The sequence below is a fragment of the Saccopteryx leptura genome, chromosome 10 (assembly GCF_036850995.1).
Source record: "Saccopteryx leptura isolate mSacLep1 chromosome 10, mSacLep1_pri_phased_curated, whole genome shotgun sequence".
Taxonomy (NCBI): domain Eukaryota; kingdom Metazoa; phylum Chordata; class Mammalia; order Chiroptera; family Emballonuridae; genus Saccopteryx; species Saccopteryx leptura.
Window position 1 is genome coordinate 33,868,953 of NC_089512.1, and position 18,577 is coordinate 33,887,529.

Below are 18,577 nucleotides of genomic sequence, written 5' to 3' on the forward strand. Positions count from 1 at the left end.
TGGCCAGCCTGAGTTGCCCCAGCTGTGCTGGTCAAGGCCATCCTCGATCAGCTGAACCTGCCAACTGCCAGGCGTAAGGAGCCCAATCAAGACCAGAACTGTCCAGACACACCCAGTCTAAATCACCAACCCAGACCTGCGAGCAAAATAAATGCTTATTATTTTAATCCATTGAATTTTGGGATGGTTTGTTACATGTCATTGTAGTAGCAACAGTTAACTGAGCATCAAACTGTTGGGTGACAAAGATATACCACCACTTCCCCAGGGAGACCTGGTTCAGGTCTATTTCCACCTGAGGAAATGGGAGCCAACTACAGGGGTAAGCAGCAGAGGATTCTTGGCCTACATCTCTTGACATGTAATTGTACTCAACCCAAACTTATTGACACCCATTAGGTGAAAGACACCACAGAATTAAGAAAGAATATGGTCAGAGCCCACCTAGGAGTTGACAGTCTATCAGGAGAGCCAAGACCACAAGACAGAGTGGGTATTGCTGATCAGGGGTGTGGAATGGAAGCAGGTGGCACAATTACTTCCAGCCACTGAGTGTCAACTGGTATCAGAGTGGCAGGTGGCACGCCATTCCAGGTAAAGGAATCTGGTGAGCTAAAATGACTAGGATATGTCTAGGCATTCAGTTTATCCCTTGCATGGTTCTCGGACCCAAAGTTAAGCCTGCCGTTCCAGACCAAGCAATGTGGCCTCAGGTGCCATGTGGCTTACTCAAGTCATCCTTTAGAGCAGTGGTCTCCAACCCCAGGGCCGCGGACCGGTACCGGTCCGCAGAGAAAGAATAAATAACACATTATTTCCATTTTATTTATATTTAAGTCTGAACGATGTTTTATTTTTTTTAAATGACCAGATTCCCTCTGTTACATCCATCTAAGACTCACTCTTGACGCTTGTCTCGGTCACGTGATACATTTATCCATCCCACCCTAAAGGCCAGTCCATGAAAATATTTTCTGACATTAAACTGGTCTGTGGCCCAAAAAAGGTTGGGGACCACTGCTTTAGAGTTTTGAACTTACAGACCTTTAAAAACTAAGGTGCATGCCCTAATAAGCATAACACCAAACTGAGGAATCAATTTAGATGATCAGGGTTAAGCACAAAGGAGTCTTAAAAGAATGATATACTTTTCATGATTTCTAGTAAGAAAATAAAATTCACCAAGACAGGAAGTATATTGCTGACCTTCATTTTTACTTAAATATAGTGATCTTTCAAGAGAATAAACCAAAAAAACAAAAAACAAAACAAACTTTACACAGCAAATATTTTACATAAATGTAAACATGCACAACTACTTCATAATTAAGCAAAATAAACTTTTAAGCACAAAATTTTTTAAATCATTAAAGAATGAGACAATGAACCCGACAGAAATAACAGGAACAACAAAAACACACATTTCATAAAGCTTCAATTGGTCTTGTCTTCCAACCTACTGGTTAAGGCCTGAGTTTCAAAAATCCTACCTTCCTTGCCAAATGGACATATCCAATTTGGCTGTACCTAATATATATCCACATAACATAGTATTACTCTTTCAAAATAATGTAAATAAATACATCACACATACATACACACACACACCCTACTTAACCAGCCTCTCAAATGGGAAAGTAAGGACTTTGGAATTTTCAAGTTTCCCCACTGCTGAAGCACACACATGTTAATACCACACACAGAAACAATGATCCTGCTACAGAAATAAAAACTAATGAGTGGCATCATTAAAATCTCTAATTTGTTTGTTTAAGTTTGCCCAAATCATGTCTTTACTGTGGCTTGCCATGGCTCCTCAGACAGTTCGGACTGAAGTCTTTTACACCTTGCCTACTGACCCACAGTATGGCAGACATACAGAACAAAGCAAAGGTAATTTCAACAATTCATTTAGAAACTTCAAAATTATGAATGTCAGTATGGATAGTTTTCAGCTGTCTTCAAAGGCCTGGAATGTTTTCTCTATGTCTACCCTCTCTACCCTACTGACTGGTTCTCTCTGCCTCCTCCCCACCAGCTACAAGCATCTGAATGTCTGTTCCTGTGGACATCCCAAGGGATGGAGAAGAGAGTAGCGGTCCCTGCTTTTAAGATCACACTAACAAGAGCTCAAGCAAGAAGGTATGTACACAGAGCACTCAAGCCGAGTTGAAAAGAGCAGAGCAAGAGTCCGTGAAGACGGCACCTGTGGCAGATGGCGCTCAGGAACGAGGTCTGGTGGGAAGAGGAGGAGACTGAGAAGGCACAGAGGCAGGAAGAAGAGTCAGGCTGGCATGAGGGTACTCATGAGAAGTAGTCTGTAAGGCCAAATTCTTGATTTCAAAAAAAAAAAAAAGTTCTTCATTGCGGTGGGTAAGCTGGCGGGCGGGAGAGGAGACCGCAGAAGGCCAGAAGGCTCTGGGCAGAGGACCGAACCGGAGTCACGCTGGAGGATCACCGGGCAGTGTCGGGAGGATGCACGCAGGACGAGTCTGAAGCTCAGGAAGCACGACTCGTCAAACCCAGTGCCACATGCAAGCATTTCCTATAGAAACGAACATCTCAACCCGACACACCAAAACCACAGTTCTGTCTATGTCTGTGAAGACTGGGAGGAAAAAAAAGGCTTAAATACATCTTTTTAGTTCAAGTTCCTGAAACCTGCCCCAGCCTGAGCATGTTAAGGGCAGTGAAACATTCCCACATCCAGTAACAATTCATGTCTCCCAGTCATGACCTTCACCCTCCCTGAGCTATCTATCGTTACTAAAGAATTATAAAGCAATTATCAAGTCATTATAAAGAAGTTCCTCCGTGCCATTAAACCCAGAGCCCCATGCTGAGCCAAGAGCCCACCACAAGGTTCGAGTGTGCACCTATTGCCTCTACTTGGTAGAGCGGTGTGAGCGTGCTGTTGGACAATGGCTGCTGGCCCACATCTCCAGCTCCCGGGGTCACTATGCAGGTAAAACAGGTGACTCTGTAGGGCTCAACTCTAACCAAAGCCAACACCTTGGATCATCTAATTCCTTTCTAGGTCCAGACTGCGTCCCTCCACTAGCTGGGGAGAGAAGCCATCTGAGTGGAAGGACTCCAGGAAGGAAAATCACACTGAATGTTCTTGACACCCACTAAACCAAAATAGATGGAAATTCCTCAGGACATATGCATTCAAATTACAGAAACGGGACACTCCAAACTAATTATAGGACAACTTATACATTCACTCAATACGAAACATTGATTGGTAACCAGTTTCCTGCAACAGATTCATTTGGAAACTGCACACTGCAGAAGGCAATCTCGTGACTTTCTTCTAACTGTATAAAAACTACAGATCAGTCTGGGAGTCAGGCACAAACAGTGGTACAAAAGCACGAACAAAAATACCTTATCAAAAGAATGTGCTCATTTCATATTGCAGAATTCCTATTTAGACTCTGGTTTTTGAAAACCTGCTACTGGTTCACCTGTTTAGAAAGGTTTCTTCGCCACACCTCTCAGCCCCTCTGAGATCTTCCTATGGATTCACAGGGAACCAAAAGCCCCATTTAACCAAGTCCGATATGTCAGCACAGCAGCTGCTGGTTCGATCTGCTAACCCAGCCTCATGGACTTAGGGACTACCTGGGTCTGAATTTCAGCGAGAAGTACCCAACATTTTTGTCTTTTGGAATCCCGTAAAAGTTCCTATGTACCTAAAAGTCTCATGTATAGGAACCACTGGTTCCAGTGAGATTCAAGGGAGGGAGCAGTGGGAAAAGCCTGGACGGGGGGGCAGGAGACCAAGCCAGCTGCATGCTTCCCTTTCCATATGGGAAGGAGGGCGCTCAGGCCGCCCAGCTGGCACGCGAGGACGCCCCTTCGAAGGCCATTCCTACTCAGGCCGGTCAGGCTGGGTCAGACAGAACTTCCTTACCACTTTCTTTCCACAACTGAAAGTGGTTTGAACATACTTCTAACTGCAGCCTGAAGTTCCCCTTTCTCTGGCCCCTCAGACTGTTCCTCACTTCACTGGTGCGGACCCCTGGGCCAAACAGGTGGCTGCTGAGGTTACAACGGAATCACTGGCCCGGTGGCGGTATGGCCTGAGTCACCTGGACCAGGGCACATGTGTCGTTTTTCATTAACAATGGTAACCAAATAGATATATCATTCTGTTAGTTCTTCTATAGATCTACTTAAACTTTGAAACATGAGATTGCTCAAAAATGACATGAGAAAATCACCCATCACCAGTAAGTTAAAAGACTTGAATATCTGAGAGCTGCAGAGCCTCCAATTCCTACTACAGCCACTGATTCACAACATTTTCCTCTGGGCAATGGGCTCCGCGCAGAGCAGCCTGGCCTGGCAGCGTATTTGTGCACCAAAAAGTTGATTTCAAAAGATCCAGCTCTAGTCATCACTGTCACTCCCAGATTCACTCAATTGCAAGTCATTTCCTATAAAAGAAAACAGAATCAAACCGTTAGTACACAATTTAAAACTGCCTTTCCCACAACTCTTTGGTTGACTGCCTTGGCTATCACACCATAGCAAAACCAGGTCAATTCAATTTACTAGGAAAGAAAATCGATCTGGCTCAGTGACAAAACTGGTGCAGTCAACATTTTAAAAGAAATGTTATTTTTGGCATCTGCAAAATAATGCTGCTTACTGGGAAAGAACAGGAAAGGAATAGGTTAGATAGCTTTCAAATGTGTTAAGTTAAAATATAGGCATGGGCAAAAGTAGGTTTACAGTTGTGAGTGCGCAAAACAGAATGTATTCTTGTATTATTATTATTGTCTTTTCCACATAAACTGTATATCTACTTTGCCCACCCCAGTATTTCTAAATAACTGATTCAGTGTCTAGAATTTTTCACATTAAGTTGCTTTATAAGAACTAAAATAACACCAAGTTAAGCCTCCCATTAAGGAAGCTGAGTTTTTTTTTTTGTTTTTGTTTTTTTTTTGTATTCTGAAGTTGGAAATGGGGAGACAGTCAGACAGACTCCCGCATGCGCTCGACCGGGATCCACCTGGCATACCCACCAGGGAGTGATGCTCTACCCATCTAGGCCGTTGCTCTGTTGCATCCAGAGCCATTCAAGCGCCTAAGGCAGAGGCCACAGAGCCATCCTCAGTGCCCAGGCCAACTTTGCTCCAATGGAGCTTCGGCTGCGGGAGGGGAAGAGAGAGACAGAGAGGAAGGAGAGGGGGAGGGGTGGAGAAGCAGATGGGCGCTTCTCCTGTGTGCCCTGGCCAGGAATTGAACCCGGGACTCCTGCACGCCAGGCCAACACTCTACCACTGAGCCAACTGGCCAGGGGGAAGCTGAGTTTTTAATACTTATAACATGCCTATCCAATATCCCCCTCTGGCATACCTCTGTCCAGGACATTTACATTACTTTAAACCTGAAATCAAAATGAATAAGCTTTGCAAAGCCTCAAATTTTTGTTTGGTGTGCATAATTCAGGTTTTAGGAGTGAAGAATGTAAGTACTCAACATTTCCAGCTAATATAAGAAAAACAGGCCCCCATTTGATACCAATTAGATTACAACAAAAGTGAACTTCTGTATTTCCCGATTGCTAATCTCTAAGCCAGCTCTGCTCTGTGTTCTGAGGATCCTGGGTTCCACGACACCCTTAAGGAGGGTCCAACCCTGAGGTCCTTTCATTCCTAATTACATACCTGTGTGAGGCCAGATTTTCTTCCAACACTTCAACCTAAACAACTAATGAAGACAGCCTGAATGCAGAAGACACACAGAAGAATCCATCTTTCTACTAAGCCAGACAGTAAAGAGGTTTACAAAAGTTTAGAATAATGTTGCTCTTCTTACTAAATGTTTTTTGATTTGGAAAATTTTTCACAAAAGTTGTCATTTTTGTTAAATGAGGATGGTTTATTATCAGTCTTTGAGGTGCGGGACAGGAGGACTTGAAGACACGAAGAGCTAATGGGAGTCTACAGCACTGGTGGGCAGTGCCACAATGATACCCACCGCACCATTTTTTGCTCCTTCCTCCTAGGAGGAAAAAATAATTTAGCACTAACTGGGCAAAATGAAAAACTAAGTTAAAGCCACAGCGGCTGTCTGGCACTTTCCCCCTATGGACACCAAACTCCCATTATGAAACTTACTATACCAGCCAACTGAGAAGAGCACCAGGGTGTGTACACTGATACGCAGAATCCGGGCTCACATAGTGGGACAGCAGACAATGTCCTTAACTGACAAACAGCACTGAGCTTACAGAGAAAAGGTGCAGTGGTTCTCCAGTGGGGATGGTTTTCTCCCCCGTGAGACACTTTTGGTGGACACAACTAAGGGGCCGAGGGGAGTGCTTCTAGTGGGTTGAGGGCAGGACGCTCGTAACCCTCCTACAATGCCTAGGATAGCCTTCTCAGCAAAGATTTATCTGGCCCAAAATGTCTACAGTGCTGAGGCCGAGAGGATCTTTGTCTGGTTCACAGTCGGGTTCACTAGGTTAGCTTCCCCACTACTGCCTCCAGACCTTCCAACCTCTTCAGAGCATGTCACAGCAGGGGAGGAGAGCAAGCACTAGGACTCCAGAGAGAGAAGAATGCAGCGGACTCTCCCACCTCCAACACAGAGGGGTCTGCTCTTGTTCTCCTCTGCTTTACTTCAGAATGAGCTGCACTGAGAGTCCCTCAACATTACAAGGTCCTTTCCTTCCCCTGTGCCGAAGCCTAGCTGGTCTCCAAATATGTCCAACAGCACAGGTCCCAGCAGTCTGGAGACACTTGGGACTGACTGCATCAAGATCTGGCGTGAGGGGCACTATGTGGCAGACACCACCCTGAAGCATGGCAGATGCAAAAAGAAAGAGCACAGCCACTCACGGTTCACTATTTTCCGGAATTCACAAAACCTAATCCGTGCCAGTGAGGAAAAGAGAAAACCAGATTTAAAGCTTCCTTTCCTGTTAGGTAATTTATTCCTTTCTGCTCCAAATTATCTTTGTTAGGATCCTTTCTTATACATTAACTATTGTCAGGTTTATAGATTCTTTTTAAATTTATTTACTTATTTTCTTTATTGATTGATTTCGGGGGGGGGAGGGAGACATGGATTTGTTGTTCCACTTACTTTGCATTCACTGGTTGACTTCTGTGTATGCCTGACCGGGACTGAATCTGGAACCCTGGAGCACCAGGAAGATGCTCTAACCAACTGGGCTACCCAGTCAGGGAGGTGTACAGACTCTCATCTAAGACAAGCAGGAGCTGCACCTGGGCCCGACACGCCGCCCGCCCAGCCAGGAGGAGAAAGCACACTCACTGAGGGTGTTCATGAGCTGGGTGCTTCCTTGCGGCCGGCTGGTCCCGTTGGCAATGGCCGGCCTGCTGTTATAGGGCTGCTGGTGTGAAGGCGGCGGAGGGGACGCGGGGCCGTGGTCCTCCCCTGCGCTGCTGGAGCTGTCGTCATCGCTTCCCGAGGAGCTCTCCGAGTCTGAGGAGCTGCTCCCGCTGCTGCTGCTCATCTGTTCAATAATGTCAACCTCAGCCCTCAGCTCTGGAATACAATGACACAACAGGGGTCAGCACAGCAACCGTTCTCAAGGCAGCACACGGAGCCTTCTGTAAAAAGTAAGTCAGCAAGCCTGACCAGGCGGTGGCGCAGTGGATAGAGCGTTGGACTGGGATGCGGAAGACCCAGGTTCGAGACCCCGAGGTCACCAGCTTGAGCGCGGGCTCATCTGGTTTGAGCAAAAGCTCACCAGCTTGAGCCCAAGGTCGCTGGCTCCAGCAAGGGGTTACTCAGTCTGCTGAAGGCCCGCGGTCAAGGCACATATGAGAAAGCAATCAATGAACAACTAGGTTGTTGCAACGCGCAATGAAAAACTAGTGATTGATGCTTCTCATCTCTCCATTCCTGTCTGTCTGTCCCTGTCTATCCCTCTCTCTGTCTCTGTAAAGAAAAAATAAAAAAGGAAGTCAGCAAAGCCAACAGCAAAGAGAAGTAACTTAAAAGACACGCCTGCTTCTCAATTCCTTAAAAATGCAAACAAAATGACCCAAACCAACAAAAACACCTAACCTGCTTCCAGAGACAATGAAACATTAAAATCACCCCAAATATCCAAAAAGACTGCTTCAGGATAATGACTGTTCTGTGCAGGAAATGAAGTAAATCTATTTTGTTTTTATCTACTAAGAAAAATGTGTGAATTATTGAATTAAACACCAAATAAGAGAAGAGCAACACTGCGAAGGAACGGAACCCTATCTGAGCGGCACTGGAAGGTCTGAGTGCTTGTTGGGATCCACCTCTGCCCAGCAGAGAAGCCCAGTGGGAGCCAGGGAGTTTTCCAAGAGACTGGAAGGAACAAAGGGCCAGTCAGCGTCTGGGGTGCTTTCCAGTGTTCATGTCCCGCGAATACAGGAAGCTTGCAGGAACCACAGTGGACCTACAGTCCTCCTCTGCCTCTTGACATATTTGACTGACGGCCATGCCTGGAAGGTACTGCACTTCTTATAGATGTAAAGCAGGGAAGGAGAAACATGTCTGACCTACTCGTTTCCATGTCACTGACTACTAAGGATATAGAATAGATTTTCCTATCCAAACATACCATGTGGCCGTAAACAGCTATGGTTCCTTTAAGTATAACTGGGAATTAACAGATAGTACAATTCCTATTCAACTAAACTGCAAACTTCCATAAATGGCATTCCAATATCCATGAGGGAAAAAATATCAAGCAGCTTATCAACTGTGCACCATGTGCTGCACTTCTATAAGGTGGAAAAAGCTCACTTCCAAAGGACAACTCTTTATCCTTCCCTGTTTACTACTGAGTTAATTTTGTTTCATACAAATATTAAATACACTTCCCCTTGTAACTTCATAAGAGTCTAGACAACTAAAACCATCCATTGCAAAGAAAAAGCAAAGCAAGCTTCTTTATCTCAGATACGCACTGGAGAGAGCCTGCCCAGACATCTAAGTCTTTTGGGCCACTGTTAATTTCCACTGGCCCTCATGTATTGTCATTTCACATTTATGAACCTCGTGTTAGTGCAAAGCATTGGTCATGATATTTTAAATGTCCCTCTATTCTAGATACTGTACTAACATTGGCACACTTGACTTTCACCCACAGCACCTTAGACTTTTCTTCTTCTAGAGCCTTGAAGGTGTGCCACATGGACCTTTAGATGGCAGTCGTACCTGTTTAAACCCGGCCTCTGTGCAGAATGCTATAAAGGTAGCCACAACTCAAGTCACTATGTCTGGACTCCCCTGACATGAGAGACGTGGGAAAAGTCCCCACCCTCATCACCTCCAGAATGGTAAACTCTGCAGAAATGTTTCAATGGCAGAGAATGCCCAGGCCATCGAGTCAACATGGCAGCCTGTGACCGTCGCAAGCACGCCAACCCCATACCACTCCAAGCTGCCACTGTGCCTCCAGAAAATGCTCTCTCTACCTCTTTTTTTTTTTTTTGGTATTTTTCTGAAGCTGGAAAGGGGGAGAAACAGTCAGACAGACTCCTGCATGTGCCCGACTGGGATCCACCCGGCACGCCCACCAGGGGGTGACGCTCTGCCCACCAGGGGGCGATGCTCTGCCCCTCTTGCGACCAGAGCCACTCTAGCACCTGGGGCAGAGGCCAAGGAGCCATCCCCAGCGCCCAGGCCATCTTTGCTCCAATGGAGCCTTGCTGCGGGAGGGGAAGAGAGAGACAGAGAGGAAGGAGAAGGGGAGGGGTGGAGAAGCAGATGGGCGCTTCTCCTGTGTGCCCTGGCTGGGAATTGAACCTGGGACTTCTGCACGCCAGGCTGATGCTCCACCACTGAGCCAACCGGCCAGGGCTCTCTACCTCTTTTGATATCATCCAGCTGAGGTTCAGGGGAAGGGTTATCTTTCAAGGGAGAAGTTTTAGGTCCAACTGGAGGCTTCGTTGGAGCTCTGAATGGCATAGGTGGTGGAGGCGGTGGTAGCTGTGATGGTGGCGGCTGTGGGGGACGAGTGGGCTGCTGTTCCATTCGGGCCTGGATTTTACTGCTCCCCTCAGCCCTGTAATGAGATACAGACATTACACCAGAGGGACCAAGCCAGTGGTTCTCAAACTTGTCCAGGTGACTGACCACCTGGAAGTCTCTGCAGAACTCCATGCTTTTTAGACTGCTGTAAAATATTGATATTTATAACGTAACACATGAGCTAATCATCCTACAACCATCTGTCATATTCCAAGACTGCCTTATGCACAGAGATAGAGATGAATACAATAGTCTCACTGCCCTCAAGGAGCTCACATTCTATAGCAAAAAGCAAAGGGAACAGATAATACAAAGCAATTATGAGAATCCATTTTACTAACAGAAAATATGACTATTTGACTTGTAAACAATATAAAACGATGATCACAAGTATATGACTTGCTAAATAAAACTAGTTCTTGAAATTTTTTAAGTCTCTTTGATACTGGCTAGTTTGCAAATTTTTCCAGTATCTAATTATTACTTGCTCATTTTGTCACATACCAGCTCAAAGTGTCCCACCCCAAACTGAGAAAATTCTATCCACTAACAACTGTTTGTAAATAGACTAACCCAGCACTTTTCAAACTTTAGTGTGCAATCACCTGGGGATCTTATTAACATGCAGACTCTTACTTATTAGGTTGTGAAATTCTGCACTTTCAACGAGTATCCAAGTGATAAATGCTGGCAGTCCCCAGGTGGGACTGAGCAGTAAGAGAAATGCTCACAACCATCAGCTATTGAAAGTTACAGCAGGACCCGATTTATGGAAGCAATTAACACAAATACGAGTAGCAGAAAGAGGCTCTGCAGCACACCAGCAATGGACTTAGGTAAGTCAGTTTCACTTATCCTCAGTCTCTTCGTCTGTGTGTATGTGTTTTTTCAGGATAATAGCACCTTCCTAAGACTTACTTATACATGAGAAAAGATAATGCCATAAAACAACTAGCATAGTTCCTGGCATATCATAACCCCTTAATAAATGGTAGCTACTCTATTTTTTTTGTGAAATGAGTGAAGAAAATGGCCTGAGGAAGCATAAACAGAAAAATATGCTGGAACATTCTCTTTAAAATGTAATTGCTATATTACAACAACTACTATATCATAATATAACAACAGAACCACTGGGTTACTTCTATTTATAGAATGAATTTTGACTTTAAAATAAACTCTAATTGGCTTTGTATCAGACATATAATGCCTATTGAATTAAATATTAAAGAGAGCACAATAGCTAAAAAAAATAGGCAAGCTTTATTTTTGGTATTATATAATGACCTCAAATGGATCTACTAAATTAATGTTATATTTAATTATTCTTTCATAATTATAAGTTTATAAATTTAAATCTTACCCCTTAAGTGGTACTGTTTCAAAAATCTTGAGATTAATAAAATCAATTTACTTATAAAGTATAGTCCTTTCCCCAATAGCTTTCACTTTTCAGGGCTTAAAAGCTTCATTTCTTTCTACTACATTTGAGAAAAGGATATTTTATTGATTTGTCTGAAAAGATATAGGTGAGTTATTGTGATTATGGATAGGATACTTAGAGCACCAATATGCTGACAATCTTATAAAATAACTGAATGACAGGAATATAAACATCACATTACTCTATCTGGTTCCTCACATACCTTGTTTTCTTGACCTGAATGCTGCTACTGAGTTTTTCCAGCACGTATTCCCCAGTGTCATGATTAATAATGAGCACACAGTCTTTCTGATAAGGTCGCTTGTTCCCCTTGAACACAGTCATGGGTGGTGTGGATCCCTGCATGGCAAAGAGTGTAAGATGATCAAAACTAAGTACCAGTTATGAATATGAAAACTGAATTAACCTCAAATCTTTTATCAGAGAGACTCAAAAAGAACTTTAGTTTCCCAGGCACAAATAAAGAAAAGGGAATTAATAATAGAACGAGAACCTCGGGCTGTACAACTGGTTCTAAGTAATCAAGAAAGGTAATTTAAAAATTTTAAGTTACTACACACTGTTCTCAGGGTTCAGGAAATGCTGCAAATAATATAATGTGAACTGAGAAAAATAACTTGACCATTACCTATATTACACTGAGTAGAGCTTTCACTATGAGAAGCAGAACCAGTGAGAGATCTCAACTTTGCTCATAAATGCAAAGTCCAGGGCTTCCCGCTCGTGCCAAGCAACTAACAAACCGTCTCGAAGGGTAGCTCATTATTCTGGTTAAATAGTAAGTATCTCATGCCACTCACCTGCCTAGGCCCTTTGATCACTACTCCAATACTCTGAGGTCATATAATTAAATCTTTAAAACAACCATCTAGCACATCAGCCTCACCAGCACCACTCACCGCCGGCTCTATAGGCTCCAGAGCAGAAGGTGGCTGGTGTTCTCTCAAATCCTCAATCTTTTCATTCCAGGGCTTTAACGTGGCTTCTGCTTATAAACACCTGCCCCTTCCTTTTTCAATTACAGTGGTACCTTGAGATACGAGTTAAATTCATTCTGTAACCGAGCTCGTGAGTCAGTCAACTCGTATATCAAACAAATTTCTCCCATTTAAAATAACTGAAATATTTAATCCGTTCCAGCCCTGTGAAACATCCCAAAATCATCCTAAATTATGAAAAAAGACGTTTTTAATTAAGAAACACACACATATACTTTACCAATGCATAACAAAATATATGAAATAAAAGAAAAAAGTGTTATTTAGTACTATATTCTTACCTTGGAGACAGACGAGTGCGACTAACAGAGGTGAATGGAGGAGGAGGAGGAAGGGAGGAAGGGATGCAGGCACTGTAGACACGTAAACTAAAACTGCACTTTCTTAACACTAAATGTAAACTAAAACTGCATTTTCTTTACTTTAAACAAAACTAAAACTGCCCTTTCTTTACTTAAAATGAAACCACAAAAACTTAATTGTAAAAAAATGCACTTTCTTAACTTTAAACTTAACCTAAGCTTACCATTACGTATTTTTCATTTAATCATCACCTGTTTTTGCCTTTTTGGCTGCACTTTCACTTGCAGGACTTTTGAATAAAAATCTATCCAAAGAGGTCTGCTTTTGCCTGCCTTTTAAAATGTTACAGAAATGTGACAAACAAGTATCATTAAAAAGTGCTAAAGCACAACCAGTTGAAACTTTTTCTGGGTGTTTCTTTTCAATGAAACTTGAAAGCTTCTCCCACATTGCCAGCATGTCTTTAATTTCACTTGTAGAAATCACTTCCTCCCACTCTACCTCCTCCTCACTACTAATCTCTTGCAGAAGCTCCGTATGTTGCATCATCTGTAGCTCCTTCAACTCCTCAGTTGACAGTTCCTCCTCATGTTCCTCCACGAGCTCGTTTATGTCACCCTCATCTACCTCCAGACTCATCGACTTTCCAAAGGACAGTTTCCTCCAATGCTTCTACCTCGGTCTAGGTCTCTGGTTCAAATCCTTTGAAGTCCCTGTCTGCAACAACATCAGGCCATAAGTTCAACATCCATGCCGAGTTCAAGGTTCTTCTTGTAACATCTTGCCATGCCAAGTCAATAATGCGTAAACATATCATGATGTTGTAGTGATCTTTCCAAAACTCTCAAAGGGTTACAATTGTATTCTCAGTCACCTCAAAGCAGTGGTGGAACAAGTGCTTTGTGTAAAGCTTTTTAAAGTTGGAAATGACCTGCTGATCCATAGGTAGCAAGATTGAAGTCATGTTGGGTGGGTGGTAGAGGACTTTCACGAATTTGAACTCATTGAGAATGTCATCTTCAAGACCAGGTGGGTGGGCTGGAGCATTTTCAAGGTTTACTAATGCTTTCATTGGGAGTTTATTTACTTGAAGATATTTCTTCACTGTAGGACCAAAGACGAGATTTACCCATTCAATAAAAAACTGCCACGTAACCCATGCCCTAGCATTGGCGCACCACATAACCTGCAGTTTTTCTTTAAGAATCTTGTGAGTCTTAAAGGTTCTAGGATTTTCGAAATGATACACTAGCAGTGGCTTTACTTTATAGTCACTGCCAGCATTTGCATACAATGTAAGGGTCAGACGGTCCCTCAAGGGTTTATGGCCTGGCAGCTTCTTCTCCTCTGCGGTGATGAAAGTCCTATGGGGCATTTTTTTCCAAAACAATCTTGTTTCTTCACAGTTGAACACTTGTTGGGGGATGTAGCCTTCCTTTGCGAAAAGCGCAGCAAAATGTGTGATGTACTCCTCAGCTGCCTTAATGTCAGCACTAGCAGCTTCACCATGCCTCACCACCGAGTGCATGCCAGATCTCTTCTTGAAATTTTCAAACCAGCCATGACTTGCCTTAAACATATCTTCTGCTGCCTCTTTTGAGGTTGATGGTTCTTTCTTCTTCAGGTCATTGTAAATAATACGTGCCTTTTCGCATATTACAGTCTCCATCACTGTATCTCCTGCCAGTTCTTTCTCTTTCACCCACACCAGCAGAAGCTTCTCCATTTCTTCATGGATATTTGTTCTTAATTGGGACAAAACTGTAGTTCCTTTAGCTGGATTTGCGCTTTTGATGGCATCCTTTTGTTTAAGGATGGTACAAATTGTTGATGCATTGCGGTCATACAGCCTTGCCAGTTCAATCACTCGTACACCACATTCATGTTCTACTATTATTTCTTGCTTTACTTCTTTCAACATCATTCTCTTCTTCTTCTCACCACTGTCCTTTACACTCACTTTCTTCGGCCCCATGATAGCACACAAAAAAAGTTAGTAAAAAATGCAAAAATGATGCAAGAACAAGTATAGCGCACGAGATTCGACTTGATTCTCCGGGTAACACGTGAGAAAGAAGATGCTGGTGTTGTGCTGCCAATGCTGGTGTTGTGCTGCTGATACTGGACCCGTGTGCCAACGCGCCAACTAGCGGCAGCTTCCTGAATCATGACTCGTATCTTGGAATTTCGCTGGGATCTCAAACAAAAATACGGACCAAGTCGCAGCTCGTATCTTAAAAAGTTTGTATGTTGGTCTGCTCGTATCTCAAGGTACCACTGTACTCACCCTCTAAATCTACTCAGAGGCCACGTCCTTGGGGAAGCCATCCCTGATTTTCTAAAATAAGTGATTTTTTTTAATATATATTAAAGTCCATACCATAAACTCCACAAAGGCAAGAAATGTACTTGTTTTATTCAAGACTGTATTCTCAGTGTATAGTAATGGACCAGCATACAGTAGGTGCTCAATTAATATTTGCCAAATACAGGATTTGATTCTTTGTAGAGAATCAAAAACTGTTTAGCTCCTCACTCATATGGTAAAAATGGAGAGTAGGAAGGGACCTTAGGGACCACTTATCTAACCCCTTCATTTTACATTTGGGAAAATAAAGTCAAAAGGGAGATGATGTAACCTGCCAAAGGTAACAGTAATGAAACCGCAGTTTGAACTAGCAGGTAAGTAATTTTCCCCAAACACAAAGCTTTTCAGGTCTCTTCGTCCAGAGCCTTTTCATTCTATCACTTGTCAGCAAGAATAATTGTGTTCCAAGACAGCTCTGACATATACTGACACATATTCACCAAGAGTATCATGTCTGATCCTTTGGGCTTTGTGATCAAAGTTCTGCCTTGGGCAAGGCTTCCTTCTCTACAAGGGTTCTCAATTTAGCTTTTAACTGGGTTCCTTGTTGCTCAATTAGCTGAATGCTCTGAACCTCTGGGCACTGTCTGAAATGATCAGCCTACACTTCAACCCTTGCCAGATATATTACATGAAAGATTTAAGTCCTGCTCCTGTCCACCTTAACCCCTGGCTTCGCAGCCCCACACTCCCACACTGTTGTTGCTATACCCCAGCATGGAATCTACGGCTTTTCTCTGTGGAGCTGCTTGGGGAAAAGCTACATGTGTCTCAAGGAGGGGCTAGGCGTCCAGGTAGGACCCCTGTCTACTTAGTAGTAAATGGGAGCTTGGAGAAAAGGACGCAGAATCATTTTTAATCAAATACCTGGGCAGTATGCATTCCACTTCACTCCGTATCCCAAATTCCTTTTTTCCCTAGGCTGGTACTTCAAAATAAAAAATTTTTGAACAGTAGGAAATTCAAATGATAATAACATAAAATATGAGGATTTTCTATGATTTTACATTAAAAAAACACACACAACAATGGGGTAAACTTACAGGGATGTGTGGCAGTGTAATTGTGACTTCATCTCCTTTGCCAACCTGAAGCTCTCCTTCACAGGAAGTATCTATAGATGCTGGCTTAAAATCATCTAAAAGGAATGAGGAAAAATATGCATTTACCTACCAGATTGCTTATACACAGGGTTTTCTAGGCATTCTCGTTTATGCATTATTATTATTCAGACAAATGGAAACTAAAAACAACTTAAGTAATTTTTTTAAAAACTACCACACTGTGGAAAACTATCACGTACACAAAAGCAAAGAGAACAGTACAATAAACTCCTGGGTACCATCATTATCCAGCCTCAATAATTACCAACCCGGGCCAATCTTGTTTCATCTGTACCTCTACATACTTTTCCTTCCATCCTAACTGGGTTATTTTAAAGAAAAAAAGCTAGATTTTACATATCATCTTATTAAGCAAAGATATTCCCTTCTGCCTGACCTGTAGTGGCGCAGTGGATAAAAGCATCGACCTGGAAATGCTGAGGTCGCTGGTTCGAAACCCTGGGCTTGCCTGGTCAAGGCACATATGGGAGTTGATGCTTCCAGCTCCTCCCCCCCTTCTCTCTCTCTGTCTCTCCTCTCTCTCTCTATGTCTCTCCCTCTCCTTTCTAAAATGAATAAATAAAAAAAATAAATAAAAAAGATACTCCCTTCTCCCAAGTGAAAAATAAAAATTAATGCCCATTACCCATTATAAAGTGTTAGGGTTGTTGTGAGGATCAAAAGCAACAATTAAGATTCTGTGATTGTAAGTGAAATATGAAAGGCTACAGCATTATATAAGCTGATTTCATTTTGCATAGATCTGTCAAAACTAGGATCTGCCACACTCAAGTTCCATAGCTTTAAAAAAAATACTCCTGTAGATATTCAGAGTAGATGGCTGATTTTTATCTCTAAAGGTTAATCCTGCCCGTGTTTCTAAATTGCAATTCAAATACAACATGAATAGCCATCTTACTCCATTTTAACATACATCTGCCTCAAAATGCAGGCCAGCTGCAAGTAAGGTCTCATTTACATTCCACACTGCTCTTCACTCGACTAAAACATCAAGCTAGCAAACTCTTCAAGAAGGGAGAGTCTTATCACATTCCCAATATCCTCCTTCTGAAAGAGCTGATCTGTCCATAGTTAGCATAGTAAAGGCATGGCAAATGACCACACAAAGACGGAACTTCATTATCTAATACATCCTCTTCCAAGTTACATCTATTAGCTCCTTCAACAAAAACAAGTCGTAACCAACGATAGCATTACCAAGACAGGAAACCAGGAGCTTGTGAATCATAGAGGGATGCCAGACAGCCAATTACTAAAAGCCAAATCTTTATCCAGGACGTAGAGTTGGGAGTGCCCTCCCTCAACAGAGTCTGTAATCATGTGGAAAAGGAAGCAGCAGCATGGTGACTACTTCAACATTCTTTATGTCTGCCCTCCTGTTTCCAAACATAGATCAAGCTTTAATTTAGTGCAGGATCACAAATTCTATTTTTCACCCAAAAGGGATTTGGTTCTGAGATAAAATCAGGGAAGTATAAAGTGACCTCAAACGACATCAGGGTGCCCAGAGCAACGACGGATGGGGAAAAAGGGAACAGATGAGGAGGGAGTGGATGCGGATCATGAGCAAAGAGAAAGAGTCTTTTAGAAGTGGAAAACCCGGGCAGGGTAATTAGAAAGGGGGGGGGTTACGGGGAGAAGAGAAGTCTGATGTGGGGTCACAGAAAGAGGGTAGGTTTGACATAAAGGGTTGGCTAGGGCGATGAAATGAGAAAAGGGCCAATGAACTGCGGAAGAAGCGTTTGGGGCCATGAGGCAGAATAGTTGGGAGTGTCGAAGGGTTTGGTTGGAAGACGAGGGGGAGGGAGAAGATGGGAGAAAATCGAGGGCTCGGAGGACCTGGGGTAAGACAGAGGGAGCTGGCGTAGGCAGGGGGTTCTCTACTGTGGAGGGCGGAGGTTGGCAAGAGGCGGCTGGAGCGGCCGAAAGGAACCATAGGCAGCGTTGACTTACAGCGAATGGTGTGGAAGGAGGCTCGCGGTCGCTTCTCGAAGCTCTCCCCCAGCCGGAGGCAGTGTTCCTCGCGGTCCAGCAGCGGGTTCGCGGTCCCGTTCATGGCCCCGCACGGGCCTCGCGCCGGGATCGGCGCTCTTCCGGCGCGTCCACGGTATGAGCTTCCGGCGCCGGCGCCCGGAAAAGCGGTGCGCCCGGGACACCGTTCCGGAGCGCACCGTGAATCCAACCGGCGCCCACCCGGGGCCGGAAGCAAGTTTTCTCGGCGTCTAGGTGGAGGAAGCCTCTGAGGAAGCCTGACCGCGCGACTTCCGGCGTCGGGGAGGTACTTCTGGGTCCGTAGCGGAAGTGGCGGAGGCGGTGCCATGGCAATAGATTT

The 18,577-nt window shown here is 43.7% G+C and overlaps 1 protein-coding gene and 1 long non-coding RNA gene across 2 annotated transcripts in view; both read right to left on the minus strand.

Annotated features, from left to right (window-relative positions):
• Positions 1–18,577, minus strand: part of LOC136382510 (uncharacterized) — a 296,768-nt gene that overhangs the window by 145,564 nt on the left and 132,627 nt on the right. The gene's annotated exons all lie outside the window — the stretch shown is intronic.
• EAF1 (ELL associated factor 1) lies at positions 1,197–18,565 on the minus strand. The gene is made up of 6 exons (XM_066352138.1): positions 18,199–18,565; positions 16,165–16,259; positions 11,655–11,791; positions 9,846–10,042; positions 7,300–7,533; positions 1,197–4,445 (listed from the first exon to the last, which is right to left on the minus strand). The coding sequence occupies exons 1-6, from the start codon at positions 18,563–18,565 to the stop codon at positions 4,399–4,401; spliced, it is 1,077 nt and encodes a 358-aa protein (XP_066208235.1). The 3' UTR covers positions 1,197–4,398.